At 41.3% G+C, this 15260-nt stretch overlaps 1 protein-coding gene across 3 annotated transcripts in view; it reads left to right on the forward strand.

Annotated features, from left to right (window-relative positions):
* LOC125428986 (ABC-type organic anion transporter ABCA8-like) overlaps positions 1 to 15260 on the forward strand; it is a 106110-nt gene that overhangs the window by 87971 nt on the left and 2879 nt on the right. For all 3 annotated transcript variants that reach the window (XM_048489683.1, XM_048489685.1, XM_048489684.1), the window contains 7 exons: positions 2798 to 2921; positions 6174 to 6265; positions 6541 to 6722; positions 7493 to 7568; positions 9121 to 9215; positions 10780 to 10899; positions 12333 to 12473. In XM_048489683.1, coding sequence (XP_048345640.1) covers positions 2798 to 2921; positions 6174 to 6265; positions 6541 to 6722; positions 7493 to 7568; positions 9121 to 9215; positions 10780 to 10899; positions 12333 to 12473 — 830 coding nt within the window. The remainder of the gene's footprint in view (positions 1 to 2797; positions 2922 to 6173; positions 6266 to 6540; positions 6723 to 7492; positions 7569 to 9120; positions 9216 to 10779; positions 10900 to 12332; positions 12474 to 15260) is intronic.

A 15260-nucleotide genomic window follows, 5' to 3' on the forward strand; every position in this document is an offset into this window, starting at 1 on the left:
ACAATGCTTCTAATTGTACATTTTTTTCTGGTTTCATATTTCTGCAAATATATTCCTGCGAACAGTCTATCATGGTCCTCTCTTAATTGTTTGTGTATTGTAATATCAACACACTGAACCAGCATTTTCTGAGCCAGGTTCCCATTGAAGATATTATCTTCTGCTTCCAGTGCTTTGATAGGAGTTATCCTGCAACCACTATGTGCCCCTTATTCATGGAACCCTTACCTCTGGCATTTTAGCTGCATGGTGAGGCTGCAGTGTGATTCCCTTGCATTTCTCTGTTTACATGGGAAGAGACAGCCCAGTCCCCCCCTCAGCTAGTCTCAACAGGCCTCTGTTTCCTGGTTCTCTTAACTCCGCCCCTCATATTTAAAGGCACAGATCCCATAACACTCAGTAGTCCCAATACTATAGAAAAGATTATATCAAAACTTAGACTGTGTGGTCTTGATCCAATGCAACTTTTGGAGATTGGAAACAGCAGAGCAATGGTTATGGTTCACCAACGCCTTACTGACATTGAGATGTAAACAGATTTCCCCCGGCTACCTGTTTTATATAAATCACTAAAATCATGGATAGGTATTTCAGCTGCACCTTATCTATCTAATATAACGTCAGCAAGAAGCTGATGGGCTTTTTCTAGGGCTCGCTTCGATGCCTTCCTGTCAGCCAATCTGATGGGACAATTCCAAAATATTCCAAGGCACAGGAGAACCTGTGTGTGCGGCGCAGGGGAAGTGGACTCAGTGACACATATCTTACTGCACTGCAAGTTACATGAAGGTGAAAGGGAGCTGTTAATCCAACCATTGTTAACTTGTCCTGTATATCCATTCATAGATAATTCAGATACAAATTCTGTAAGAATGCTATTAGAAGATCGTGTTTCCTCCATTTCACAGAAGGTAGCTAAATTTTGTACACTGGTACACAACGTGTAGTTCGTTATTAAGACAAAGAGCTGTACTGTGTGACAAGGACTGTAATTATGCCTGAAGTTGATGTTATTTATCAATAGATTTTACAATGGAGCTTATATTGTATATTTTTGTATAAATGGAATGCTATGTACTCACATGTACTCTGATCTTAAACTATTGGCTGGCCTAAAGGCCGTAATTAATATCTATCTATCTATCTATCTATCTATCTATCTATCTATCTATCTATCTATCTATCTATCTATCTATCTATCTATCTATCTATCTATCTATCTATCTATCTATCTATCTATCTATCTACCTACCTATCTATCTATCTATCTATCTATCTATCCTATCTATCTATCTGTTACCCTACCTACCTACCTACCTGCACCTACCTGCACCACCTGCCTGCCTACCTACCACTACCTACCTGCCTACCTGCCTGCCTGCACCTGCCACCTGCCTGCCTGCCTGCCTACCTACCTACCTATCTATCTATCTATCTACCTATCTATCTATCTATCTATCTATCTATCTATCTATCTATCTATCTATCTATCTATCTATCTATCTATCTATCTATCTATCTATCTATCGAGAAGCAGGAAGGAGCCAACAACAATGGGGCAAGGGGGGAGGTATAGATGGCAGTACAAGGAGTGGGAGGGGTGGAGCTGGGCACACTGGCCATGGGCAGAGAGAAGAGGTCCATGGGAAAGCTGTACTTGCTGGAAAATCTCCCTGCTCTGGCAGCAAAGCAAAATTAAATTTGTGCTACAAGTAGTCTTGCTTGCAAAAGGGAGACTAGAAAATGAAAGTGGGGCTTGAGAAAATATGTCCGTACAAGAAATCTTGCTGTGACAGATGTTTGCACCCATCATACAGCAGATGCCTTGGGTGTAATCAGCCTAAGATATCCATATTCCCTTTTTAAATTTTCCTGTATCTGACTAAATAAAATCAGCACTGGATTAAAGGGACACATTACTTTTCTAAATATCATTGATGATTTCATAAATATCATGCCAATACTTTTTTTACTGTGAGACAAACTTACAATATATTTATGCACGGTCCCTTTAGTCTGTGAACAATGCCAACACAGGACTTCTTCATAATCTAATAAATCTGAATTTAAATGTCTTCATATGCAGTTTGCACAACAAACTAAGGTGACAGTTGAGATGACGAGTTGCCTTTTATTGGAATGTTTTGGTGTGACTTTTAAAAAAATAATCAAAATGTAGCTCTGTTTCTTTTGCCACCCTCACTCCCAGCTGTATCTCCTGTCTCAGCTTCTCTACCTACCTATCTCATATTTGTGTTTTTTCCCCCAGTTCATTGTCATTGTCTAGTTTTCTTTCACAAATCTGCCTTCTTATTCTTTGCCCTAACTCTTGTGCTCTCTTCCTCTTTCGCACATGAACAGACTGACGCAAACTTTCTATTACTGGTAAGTGTCCTTCAGCAGTTAAAATATTTACGGACATTCTACACCATCATATCACATCATCTCCATCAGTTTTTCTAAAAGGCCTGACTGCCACCACAGCCATAAAATCCTATCTATTTCAGCAATACTACTTTGCATTGATAACCAGGGAGTTTGATGGTGTCCTGACATTTAATATGATTCCCTTGACAAGATCTGCAGAGATGTAAACCCAGAGCCTACTCTGTACCCCTCTGTTGCCTGCCTGCAAAAGTTTGTGATTGTGATGTTAGCACAGTGCAGTGCCATGAATGAGTCAGCTATAAAGCAACATTCCTGCCAGAAGGGGAATGCCTTGAACCAGAAGAGGATCACCGGAGAAGGTTACATATGTATAAATTAAACAAGCATCTCTCTTCTTCTCCTTACTTAGAAACCAGTTATCATTGCCCACAACCTGCGCAAGGAATACAGAAGCAGAAAGTCTTGCTTCTGTTGCAAGAAGAACGAGAAAAAGAAAGTAGCTACCAGAAATGTCTCTTTTTGTGTTAAAAAAGGTTAGCTGAAACAAGTTTTGGTTGTATTATCAGAATCAGAAGAAAATTACTTTTACTTTGTATTTATCCCCAGAAATATTTGACATATTATGAAAATGTTTGTTAACTAATTAGTAGTCACTGTGCACAAATGGTTTTTGTGCCTGTACAGAGATTCTTTTCAGAAACGTCGTATTCTGGATTCAGAAGCTGGGTCCTGAGGTAAATGTGTTGTATTATTTTCTACTGTTGCTATTTGGGTTATTTGGTATAGTACTTTTAATCATTTCTGTTAAAGGTTATATTTTTAATGCTGTATTTCTGAGCCAGGCAGAGTAATTTTCCTTGTAATATTCGTACTGTCTCTGGCTCATTCTTTACATTGAGGTAAACCAGAGACTCCTCAGGAACAGGAATCTGCACAGTAGCTGGAAGCAGCATCTGGCCTTCAGATCATTTTAAAATGTCTAGAGGACATTTTATTTCTGCCATGCAGAAATCCCCAATGAACATTCCAATCAGGTTTTAAGGTGCTTGATAGTTTTCAAGAAAAGGGCAGGACCTTGACAAGTCCATCTACATAGTCCATACTTATGAATACATAGATAAGCAACAGTAACAGATAAGCTTCCTGTCAAAGGCTTTCACAGCCAGATTCAACTGGTTGTGGTGGGTTTTTTCGGGCTGTGTGGCTGTAGTCTGGTAGATCTTGTTCCTAACATTTCGCCTGCATCTGTGGCTGGCATCTTCAGAGGTGTATCACAGAGAGAAGTCTATTATACACTGTGTCTAGTGAGAAGGGAATGTTTAGTTGGGTATATACAGTGGTGGGATTCAAAAACTTTAACAACAGGTTCCGATGGTGGTGGGATTCAAACAGTCGCATAGTGCCAAAAGAGCAGGGTGGGGCACAACATGGCGGGGGCGTGGTCTGGCCGTTCTGGGTGAAGGGATTTCCAGAGCAGGGTGGGTGGTACTGCAGCTGGGGCACTGGGCAAAATCTCCCCATTCTGCCCCGATGCCACCTGGGTAGACAGTTTTGCAAAACGGAGCCAAGCACTGAGCAAAATCTCCCCTCCCCATCCCCATGGAACCAGGGTAGAAAGTTTTGCCAACAGGAACCAAGCACTGGGCAATCTCTCCACTCCCCATCCCCATGGCACCAGTATAGAAAGTTTTGCCAACAGGAACCAAAAACTGGGAAAACTCTCCACTCCCTATCCCCATGCCACCAGGATAGAACATTTTGCCAACAGGAACCAAAAACTGGGCAAACTCTCCACTCCACATCCCATGCCACCAGGATAGAAAGTTTTGCCAGCAGAAACCAGGCACTGGGCAAACTCTGCCCTCCCCATCCCCATGGCACCAGGGAAGAAAGTTTTGCCAGCAGAAACCAGGCACTGGGCAAACTCTGCCCTCCCCATCCTCATGGCACCAGGGTTGAACATTTAACAAAAATCAGTTACTTACTTTAATAGCCAGGAGGAACAAGCTCAATTATCTCCTGTGGTTCCTGCCGCTGACCCACTCCTCTCCTACTGAGGCTTTGTATGCCCCTCCTCCAAGGGATTTCATTGGATACTTTTTAAAAGAGAGCCTCACACCACTAACTCCCATGGAGGGGAGGGGGATTAATCATTAACAGACATGCTGGGTCAGTTGAAGTTAAAATTAATCATTAACCAGCAGTTTGCAGAACTGAGGAAGATTTATCAAAGGAGTTGAAGTTAATCTTTAACAACCGGTTCGCCGAACTGAAGAAAATTTAACATTGAACCATTGCGACTCGGCTGCATCCCACCTCTGGGTATATATTGTCCATATCCCAGGGTGGGGAACTAATCAGTAAGTGATTGGGTGGAACTTGCTGTGCAAAGGTGTGATTGAGTGCATTGTATTGCAGGTGGGATTATCAATCCATTTACATTTGTAGTCGCATTTGCATTCCCTGAAGCAGCAGCAGTATTGGTGAATGCAAATCCTGTGTTTGGGTGGAGTCCATTGTTCATGAACTTAGCATGCCCTTCGGGTTTGCTTTTGGTGTTTTTAAGTACTGGTAGCGAAGCTTTGTTAATTCTCAGAGTCTCTTCTCTCCTGTTGAGGTTGTTTTGGTGTTTGTGAATTTCAATGGCCTCCCTATGCAGTCTGACATAGTAACCTTCTGAATTGTCCAGAATTTCAGTGTTTTCAAATAAAATGTTATGTCCAGTTTTGTTTAAGACATGTTCTGCAACTGCAGATTTTTCAGGATGGTTAAGCTGACGTGTTTTTTGTGTTCCTTAATATGAGTTTGAGTTTTGTGGTTCCTATGTAGACCTTTCCACAGCTGCAGGGTATGTGATAGACTCCTGCAGAAGTGAGGGGGTCTCTCTTGTCCTTTGCTGAGCGTAGCATCTGCTGTATTTTCCTGGTAGGTTTGAAGATGGTTTGTAGGTTATGTTTTTTCATCAGTTTCCCTATTTGATCTGTGTGATTCCCTTGATGTGTGATAGAAATATTTTTCCTGTGGTGAGCTGTTTTCTCCTCTGTCACTCTGGGTTTCTCTTGGTCTTAAAGCTCTTTTTTTATTGATTTTTTGTTGTGGAGTAGCCATTAGCCTGCAGAGCCCAGTCTAGATGGTTGATTTCATCTGGGAGGAGGTGAGGTTCACAAATTCGTTTTGCACAATCTGTCAAAGTTTTGATTATATCCCTTTTTTGTTGTGGGTGGTCGTTGGAGTTTTTATGTAGATACCAGGCTGTATGTATTGGTTTTCTGTATACTATGTGGCCCAGTTGATGATTGAGTCTGCGAAAGACCAAGACATCTAAAAAAGGCAGTTTTCCTTCTTTTTCAGTTTCCATGGTAAATTGGATGTTTGGGTTGCTGTTAAAGTGGTCCAGAAAATTCAGCAGTTCTTCTTTGCTACGACTCCAGATTGTAAAAGTGTCATCCACAAATCGGAACCAAGTTGCGGGTTTCCTGGGTGCTGTTTTGAGGGCTTTCTCAAAATGTTCCATGTAATTGGCTATCACCAGGCTTCCCATGGCTACCCCATCTGTCTGCTCATAGTAATCATTATCACATTGCAAGTAGCTGGTTGTTAGGCAGTGTTGAAACAAAGCTGTGATGTCATTTGGAAAATCCGGCCGATGCGTGCGAGTGTGTCTTTCACTGGAACTTTGGTGAACAGTGAGACAACGATGTTATTTTCCTTTGTATTGATGCTCACATGTTTCAGTCTAGTATACTGAGTTCTTACGTCAAAAATGTATGCATGTTTTTTTCTAGGAGAAGTGTGGGGGCTACTGGGGCCCAATGGAGCTGGTAAAAGTACAACAATTAGTATGATTACAGGAGATACAGAACTGACTGCTGGACAGGTACCATTGGTCTCTTCGCAGTTCAAATGAAAGTAATATTTGTGATGTTTATTCTTCAGTCTTTGTATAAATATATCACACATTCTCACATTCTGGTGTGTGGCCTTCCCATTTACCAGGACTATATGGTACCGTTATAGATTCTCCCAATTAATTTCCCCACATTCTGTTCATCACCTCCCCCCACCCCTCAAAAACAGTCTTCTGTAATGTTATAAGTTGCATTTATGGGGAACAAGTTTAAAGATGATCATAACCCTAGGTATTTTGAACAGGTGCTGATAAAAAAGACCAGTACAGTTACATCACTTGCACCAGAAGAAAACACTACAGGTTTTCTTGGCTACTGTTCTCAGGAGAATGCCCTTTGGTCCAACTTGAGCGTGAGAGAACATCTTGAGATTTATGCAGCTGTGAAAGGGATAAGGAAAGATTCTGCTGCAATTGCCATTAATAGGTATGAAGAGTGAAAGGTCCTGCTTATATTGTTATGGGATACTGAGAATAAAATCTACTCTCCCCTTTTCTTTTGCTAGGTTAAGATTAGGAGAGCCAGTTAGTATGAATTTTGACACTGAAGGGGGTGGGGGGGACGTGCAATCAATAGCAGGTCTTAAATATTTGAGCATTAGTCATAGTGCATTTTCAGTTGGATAGTAATCTAGCTTAAAATAGCAATGTTTAGAAAATAGTGGGAGTCCTCCAAGGCACTTTGTTGCTGACTTCAAAGCCACAGTTCTTCAGCAAAAGAAGTTGCAAGGGAGATGCTAGCATGAAATTGGAGAATTAGGATTTATTAGTGTTGACTATAGCATGAACTGAACTAGGCATTTCTCCTGCAATAAGGTGTTAGCAACACCAGGGGAGATGTTAATTCCACAGTAGTGAATCTTTATGCTCACATTGAGTACATTTGAGTTTTATAGAGAAATGCTGTAGCCTGTCCTTTTGCACCAAGCCCATTTTGACATCATTACTGACAATTATTTTATGTAACCATGAGTAACCATAGCCAACCATGAATACACTTGCGGTTGATAAATGGAGCTCTAAGCCATGGAAGCTTATGCTACAATAAATCTATTAGTGCCACAAGACTTCTTTTTATTTTTATGGAAACATATTAACGGGGTTTATCTCTGAAGGTTTTTTTAAATATTGTATTTTCTCATGCTCATGTGAAAGGGATGAGTTTCAGAATAAACCATCCCTGGTTCTTTCTTTCAGAATTGTGCAAGCTCTTGGACTCCAAGAACACATGAAAAAGGCAAGCAAGACACTGCCTGCTGGATTATGTAGGAAAGTAAGTTCCATTCATGTTGAACTCATGGGCCACATATTTAAGATTAACTATGCTTATTTACTACTGTGTGTGCTTTGTATTTATTATTTATTTATTTCATTCCTAATCCATCTTTCTCCCTGGTGAAAGATGTCAAAACAGTTTTCATCATTCTCTTTGTAATATATATAGATGTGTGTACGCGCACACATGCACACAAATGTGCCTTTAAGTGAGGCCTGTATGGAAGGGGCCTCACCTAGTTCTAGCTTTGGTTCTGTAGTTGTGAAGTTCCAAGTATGTGTAAAGCAATACAGAAACCTTTTGCTGGAGCTTCCGAAGTTTTCTGTGTGCTAACCATATAGGTAAGTCTAACCTTATACACAAGACCCCTACTTTATCCTCACAACAAGTCTGTGAGATAGATTAGGATGAGAATGTGTAACTGGCCCAAAGTGGTTGAACAAGCTTACATGCCAGAGTGTGGATTCAAATCTAGGACTCTGTCTTGAACACCACACTAGCTGTATTCATAGTGCTAGCTAGGGTTGGGAGCACAATCTTTTTTATTCAGTGAATTTTGGGTTTGTGTTTTGAAAACCCAGCAATTTTCAGTAACTCTGAATAAAACTGAATCGTGTTTGGCTTTTTTGGCATCAAGGCTATTTGTCTCTGTCTTGTTTTTTAATCAGTAGATTAATAACACCCCCCAAATCAATATGGGGTTTGTTTTTTGTTTTTAAAGTGATTCAGTTTTATCAAATCACCACTCCTGGTGCTAACTTTGAGATGAATCTCCAAATTTCATTGGCTTGATGGGGCTGAATAAAAAGAGATCGAATTAAAGGATTTTCAAAATATCACAGGTATAATGAAGACAGCATACACTCTCGCATATATTCATTGTACTGCAAATGCAGTTGCTTCTTTTTGCATATTTTGTTCTGTCTGCTAAAATGTCTAAATGGAAGTGGAAATTATTTTAAAGTATTTAACATGTCTTGCTGACATTAAACATCCAGTAAATGTGTACCTTGAGATTCTAAACAGAGTTCCCCCCCACCCCCGCCCCGTCCATTGAACTCAAATGACTTGGAAGAGTTCCAGTCTGCTCAGGTTTGCACTGGTAATTTCTTCCAGGTTTAATTGGTTTGTTGGTGTTTAGTAAAGAATAATACACTGTGGCAAGAAACAAATCTCTGAAGTTTTATACCTTTGCTGTAGGAGTGCCATTAGGTTCGAATGTTCAAAACCCATTAGGGGTTTAGCGAAACCCCCCCCCCCCCCCCGCAATCTACATCTCAGGTTTCTTGAGAAAATATGATAGCCGTCTGTCCTCCATTCTGAATGCCTTGGAAGAAAGTTATGTTATAAATGAAATGCATTATAAACATACCTTGCAGGCTAGTTTGTCTGCCTTAAGGTTGGCATATGATAGCTTGTTCCCACCCATACTTTGGTAAATACATTTCCGGGGCCACTTCATCTGGGTGATTGTCAATTAAGACAAATAGTCTGTCCAGGAGTATGCTATCTCCACCTCAAAGATAAAATCTGTTTTCCTCCATATTAGTTATGCTTTGCTATGAGTGTGCTGGGTAATCCAACTGTGATGCTACTAGATGAACCAACAGCAGGACTGGATCCCACAGGAAAACGTCAAGTGTGGTAAGTGTTTAGAACGGGCTTTGAAAGTTGACAGTGCACTGCACATCATTAAGACTAAATCCATGTCTGTGCTTATAATTCAGCACCTAAATAAATAATTGCAATTATTCAGTGTTGTTCAGACACTTTTGTTAATTTAGATATTCAGGAATTCATACTAATTAGCCTAAAAAATCTCCCACATATTATGGGGTGATTTTGCTTCTGTTGTTCAGACACTACCAAAGATGAACAAGGGAAATAGTGTCTGTACTGTCAGAACTAGTTAGATGAAAGATAGCTGCAGTGGCATGACAAGAGAATGCAGGATGATAGAAAAGACTGGCTGAGAATTAAAGCAAAGCATTATACAAACACTTCCTAAAACCAATTAAAATCAAAGCTAAAATACATATGTAAAAATCACAGAAAATCCCTGGGAAAGATTTCCATAGTTTTGATGCCACAGTTGAGAAGACCTTTCTATTGTGCTACCTCCTGCCTGATCTCAGAAGTCAATGACACCAGAAGCAAGACCTCAGACCACGATGGTACAGATATATATTCTACAGACTGAGATGAGTCTTTAGCTCGCTTTCTTGAGAAAGAGATGCATGTATAGTTACCAACCTCAGGGGGTGTTTGGGGGCGGGGAGCAGAAGATCTTCTAGAATTGATCTCAAACTTGCCAAGCTCTGGATAGAGTCTTTAGAGCTCCTGGAATTATGACTGATCTCTTGATGGTAGAGATCAGTTTCCTTGGAGAAAATGGCTACTTTAAAGGATGAACTCTATGGCATCCCATCCCACATGAACTCCCCCCGTCCAAATCTCTACCCTTTCAAGGCTCCATTCCTAAATCTTCAGGAATTTCCCTACTTAGAGCTGGCCACTCTACTACACAGGTCAATTCCCCTAGAGTAAATGGCAGCTTTGGAGGGCAGCCATCAATATTATATCTCTGCAGAGCTCCCTCCCTTCTCCATATTAGTCCTCCTCAGACACCATCCCCAAATGCCTTAAAATGGCCCATGCTGGATTTGAAAACCCCAGATGCAGGCCTAAGCACTCTTACCCAAATTCCATTTGCCTTATGGGCCTTTTTCATGTTCTTCTCCCTTTTGTGGCTTCTTTGGCATCTTTCTCTTCCCACAAGAACTTCTTTGTCTGGTGCAGCTTCTGCCTTAGTTGTTTTTGGTATGGTTTTTCTGTATTGGCACTGCTGGGGCAAAAAGTGCTCAAGTCTTACATCTGCAGTTAGTACTGCGTCCTGAATAAAGATAACCATCCAAGTTGCCAAATTTTGTCTTCCATTACATAAACAGCTGACTGAGATTAACAATTCTACTTCACAGCTGGCATTACCTCCCTTCTATATGATTTACTCTCTTGATTTAATTTCATTACTATTATTATTAGTAATCCTATTCTGTTTTTATTGCTACATACTTCTATTCATAGCAGATTTTGTATAGAAATAATTATTGGCTGATTGAATAAAGCAGGTTCAAAAGAAACTGGTAGGAGCAAGACATTTTGTCTGCCAAACATTTCTTTCCCATAGTAAACAATATGTTGTCTGCAGGAAAGTCATTTATGCTTTGCTAAAGGGCAAAGACCAAGGAGCCATTTTGACAACTCACAATATGGAAGAAGCTGAGGCAATGTGTGACCGAGTAGCTATCATGGTGTCTGGACTGCTCAGGTAGGTTTCTCTCAGCATCTTAATTTGGAGGAGGGAACCATCACTCTATGTCAACCCATTTCTGTCTTCAATAACTAAAGTGCTTAGAAGACTGTTGAGACCATTCCATCTGTTCCTCAATCACCTTCTATTGCCTTAATTAGCAAAATACCAAAATGATATAACTACTAAAAATGCCCAGGTGCCGGTTTATCATACTTCCTCTTCGCTCAGACTTCTTTTCTCAGTGTCAAGGCAGGCAGTGCCCCAAACCCTGAATCTTACAACATGGAGGCCCTTTCTGCGCAGGTGCTGAGTGGGGCAGCATCAGCAGAAACGGTCCTAGCAGGGGCGCAGGCGATGGCGCAGCCTTCACACAGGCTGCACCATCCCCAAACACCTTCCCTTCTTCTCCTGGCTGCCGGTGCGTCACAGAGTCCAGGGGACACCCCCCTCCCTGGCCTGAGTGATGGCTCTGGAGTCTCAGGCCAGGGGGGGAGTGTCCCCTTGCCTCTCCAATGCGCCGGAAGTCAGGAGAAGAAAGTAAGGCATTCGGGGAAGGCGGGAGGGGCTGGAATGGTGCCTTCCACCTGCTGCTGTCCGCACGGCAGTGGGTGGAAGATGCCACTATTGAAAAACCTCGCTTCTGGAGCGAGGTTCAACAGTGGTGTCTTCGTGCCACTTCAGCGTTCCCAGCACGGCACTGCTGCTGCACCCCAGTGACGGCGTTTTTAGCACCCCTGGGGTGCTGTTAATAGCCGGAGGATCAAACTATGCATATAATTATAATAGATAGCATGCCCTCACATTCTTGGAAGCTTTTCTTACACCATTCCTACTACAAGGAATAGAAAAGATTTCTTCCTTCATTTGCACTACAGTTTAGTTTTGACCCTCTTTCAGTCTCTGTGCCCACAGCACTGGATTAGACCCTGCATCAGTGGTGGGATTCAGCAGGTTTGCACAGCGTCGGCAGAACCGGTTGTTAAATTATTGTAAACAACCGGTTGTTAAATTATTTGAATCCCACCACTGCCCTGCACCTCCAGTAATCTGATCAGGGCTTCTCCTTATTGAGAGCTCATTAACAGCTTCTGCCTTTCATGTTAAACTTGTTAGTCAACCATGACACTCTCATTTTCTGATGAAATGTTTTTGAGAAGCCTAACTATTTCCAAACAATCCGCTCTCATTCATTCCTCTGTCTTCTCATGGAGCTTATTTCTGATCTTTGTTAAATAGGTAAGCCAAGTGTACCTAAAAGTTATTTAACTGGTAGTCCTACTGTGTGAGTATTTATCAAATAGCAAACATCAAGAAAAATAAAATTATTATCATGTGGCCCATCAGATTACATAAGTAGTCAGAGCCTGCGGTAGTTTCCAAGATAAGAGAAATAATGATTCACTGCAGTTTGTGTCCATGTGTTGCAAATTGATTCTTCCTTTCTGCAGGTGCCTTGGCTCTATTCAGTATCTGAAAAGCAAATTTGGGAAAAATTATTTGCTGCAAATAAAAGTAAAGAGCATAGAGCAAGGTGAGCTTGTGAATGCTGAGATTCTACAGATCTTCCCACGTGCAGCTCGCCAGGAAAGGTAATAACCAAATCTGTCTACAACTTGCAACAAGATTTTCTTTAATTATTTTAAATAGGATAACTCCTTCAGATAATAAATTTGATAGTCTAAGTTTACATAAATGAAATTAGACACTTTACAGACAACAAAAATATTATTTTGTTACAAAATTTTTTTTTTTGTAGACATGCTCATAGCTTTCCAGGACCTACAAAATATTGACAGCAGTATTTGAGTTAGGGGGCGGGGAGGAAAACAGGGTAAGAGACACTTGGCCTCCTTGTGGTTGGGGATACTTCCACTCCAGAACTGTGCATATGCCTTTCAGAGCTCAGATTCTTTTTCAACATGAAAGAGATTTAGTGAAAAGGTTAACAAAGACTAGAGAAACAGTATTTCTGCTGTCTTAATTGAAGGTGCAGAACTCGTAATAGCATATGATATCCCGGAATAAGTTGATGTGAAATGAGGTTTGGGGATGTATCCCATGAGACATCCATTCTTTCAACCTCCATCTCCACCCCATCTCTCCCAGTGAGCACTGGGAGGGAGAGATATTCATATTCCTCTCTCCCATTTTATCACCCAGGTTCAGTGCTACCTGAGCAGGAAAATACACATTGAATTCTAGAGTTAGGTGGGGTTGCAATATGGGATCAGGGGGATAAATTTCCTAATAAGGTATACTATTCTCCCCTGCAATTTCTTATATGCTCCCAATTTGTGCTTTATATTCTTGTTCAGTTTGCCATCTATTTTCTTTTCCTCTTCTTCTCATTTGAAATATTTATGAGCTGCCTTTCTACCTTATAGTAATTGAAGGTGGCTTTCAGTAGAAACAGTATGAAATGCATAGAAATACCTAAAACTCATACATTAAAATCAATAATTTACAACTGCCAGTAGTGCAGAAGAGCAAAATTGATTAAATGCCATTTTTGTGAACAAAAGAGTCTTCAGTTGCCTACTAAATGTTGAGGCTGAGGCGGCCTCCCTCGTGAGTTCGTAACATTATTACGGAGCTGCCTCTGAAAAAGCCTTCTCTTGTGTACCTATTACATAAGCTTGTTTGGTCGATGGGACAGTCAATAGGCTCTCTCCTTGTGATTTTAGTTCTCAGAGAAGAACATATAAGAGTAGATGGTCCTTCACATACCCCAGTGCTTAGAAATGTAGGGTGTTAAAAGTCAAAACCAATACAGTGAGTTGGGCTTCAGAGTGGATCAGAAGCTTATGTAGTTGCAGTTATATTGGGACTGAAGTAACTGGCCCTGACCAACAGTCTAGCTGCAGTGTTTTGACCTAGCTGTAGCCTCTGAACACTCTTCAAGGCTCTAGAGCAGTGGTGGCGAACCTATGGCACGGGTGCCAGAGATGGCACTCAGAGCCCTCTCTGTGGGCACGCACAAACAGAGTTCGTCATATGGGGGGGGAATTCCCCCCCCCCACATCTAGGCTGGCCTGGGCCGCTGGACTCATTATTAGCGTTAAACCTAAGACCTCGTTTTGGGGAAGCAGTGTAGGTAACCCTGTTAAGCGCTGTTAAGCCCCACTGATTTTCATGCAAAGAACTAAAGCGCGATCCTTTCCCTCGGAGTAAGCTCGGTTACTGGCAATGGGGTTTGCTTCTGCGTAAACCCTCCTAGGGTCACGATTCACCTGTTCGAAGACTTGCACGGTTGTTTCAAAGCAAAGCTACCGACTACCACAAAGCTTACTCCCGAGTAATGCATGTCTTGGAGCCAATCATTTTTTCGAAACTAAAACCTTAGTATTCAGGTTAAATTGCCATGTTGGCACTTTGCGATAAATAAGTGGGTTTTGGGTTGCAATTTGGGCACTCGGTCTCAAAAAGGTTAGCTATCACTGTTCTAGAGAGCGCATTGCAACAGTTCACAGTAGGTGTAACTAATCTGGGAAATTTAATCTGCAAAGTAATGAGCAAATTGATCACAGTGGGACATCGTATGGTCAGAGTCCAGTTCCCTGAGACTATGATGGAAGAGCTTCCAAGCAGCACAGAACAGCTCCACTGGAGATTTATGTACAGATGCAGTGGTGACTGTGAAACATTCTTATTTGCTGTCATCACTGCCACAGAATAGGCTCTAATATGGGCTCTATCCCATGGTCAATCAGTGTCGCTCTGAGATTTCTGTTAGCGATGCTTTAGCTGTTGTCCTGGCTTCTGTGCCATCAGTTCCCCTGTAAACTAAAGAGACTGCTTGGCTCTGTTAGGGAAAAGAGCACTGAGGGTTGTCAACAGCCTAGGTAATTTCCCTATTCCAGATAGCAGTCAGGGTCTCAGTAGAATTGTCTGCGGCTGCAGTGGGGAAGTCATCAAATGCAGCCAGAAAGACATCAGGATCCATCAAGCAGAAGGAAAATTCCATCTTAATGTGTCCATCACCTCTGTAGAAGAAGAAATGAGACCATCAGTTCCTTGACAAGGGAATAAACTTCAGTTTCTCTCCCTCCATATCATCCTCCCAATCATTACAGTGGACAAATCCAGCATTTTCTGGCTTTTAAACAGAAAAGGTGAACAAGAGAAGAAAATAATACCAATTTCCTTTCTCCAATCTTATCACAATTACTTAGGAAAATGTTTACAGCTGGAAGTGATTTATACTGCAAGTGATTTATACTGCAAGTGTACCTTGAGACCTTCATACATATATTTGTTTTAGATGCCCAGTTAATAATAGTTTATTCAATCCCTTGCAGTTTGATGCTTATCTTGCTTGGATGTGTAAAACAAACAAATAAAACCCAACTTCAGTCAGAAGGATCAAAGGTTATCAG

This window comes from Sphaerodactylus townsendi, linkage group LG03 (assembly GCF_021028975.2).
Source record: "Sphaerodactylus townsendi isolate TG3544 linkage group LG03, MPM_Stown_v2.3, whole genome shotgun sequence".
Classification (NCBI taxonomy): Eukaryota; Metazoa; Chordata; class Lepidosauria; order Squamata; family Sphaerodactylidae; genus Sphaerodactylus; species Sphaerodactylus townsendi.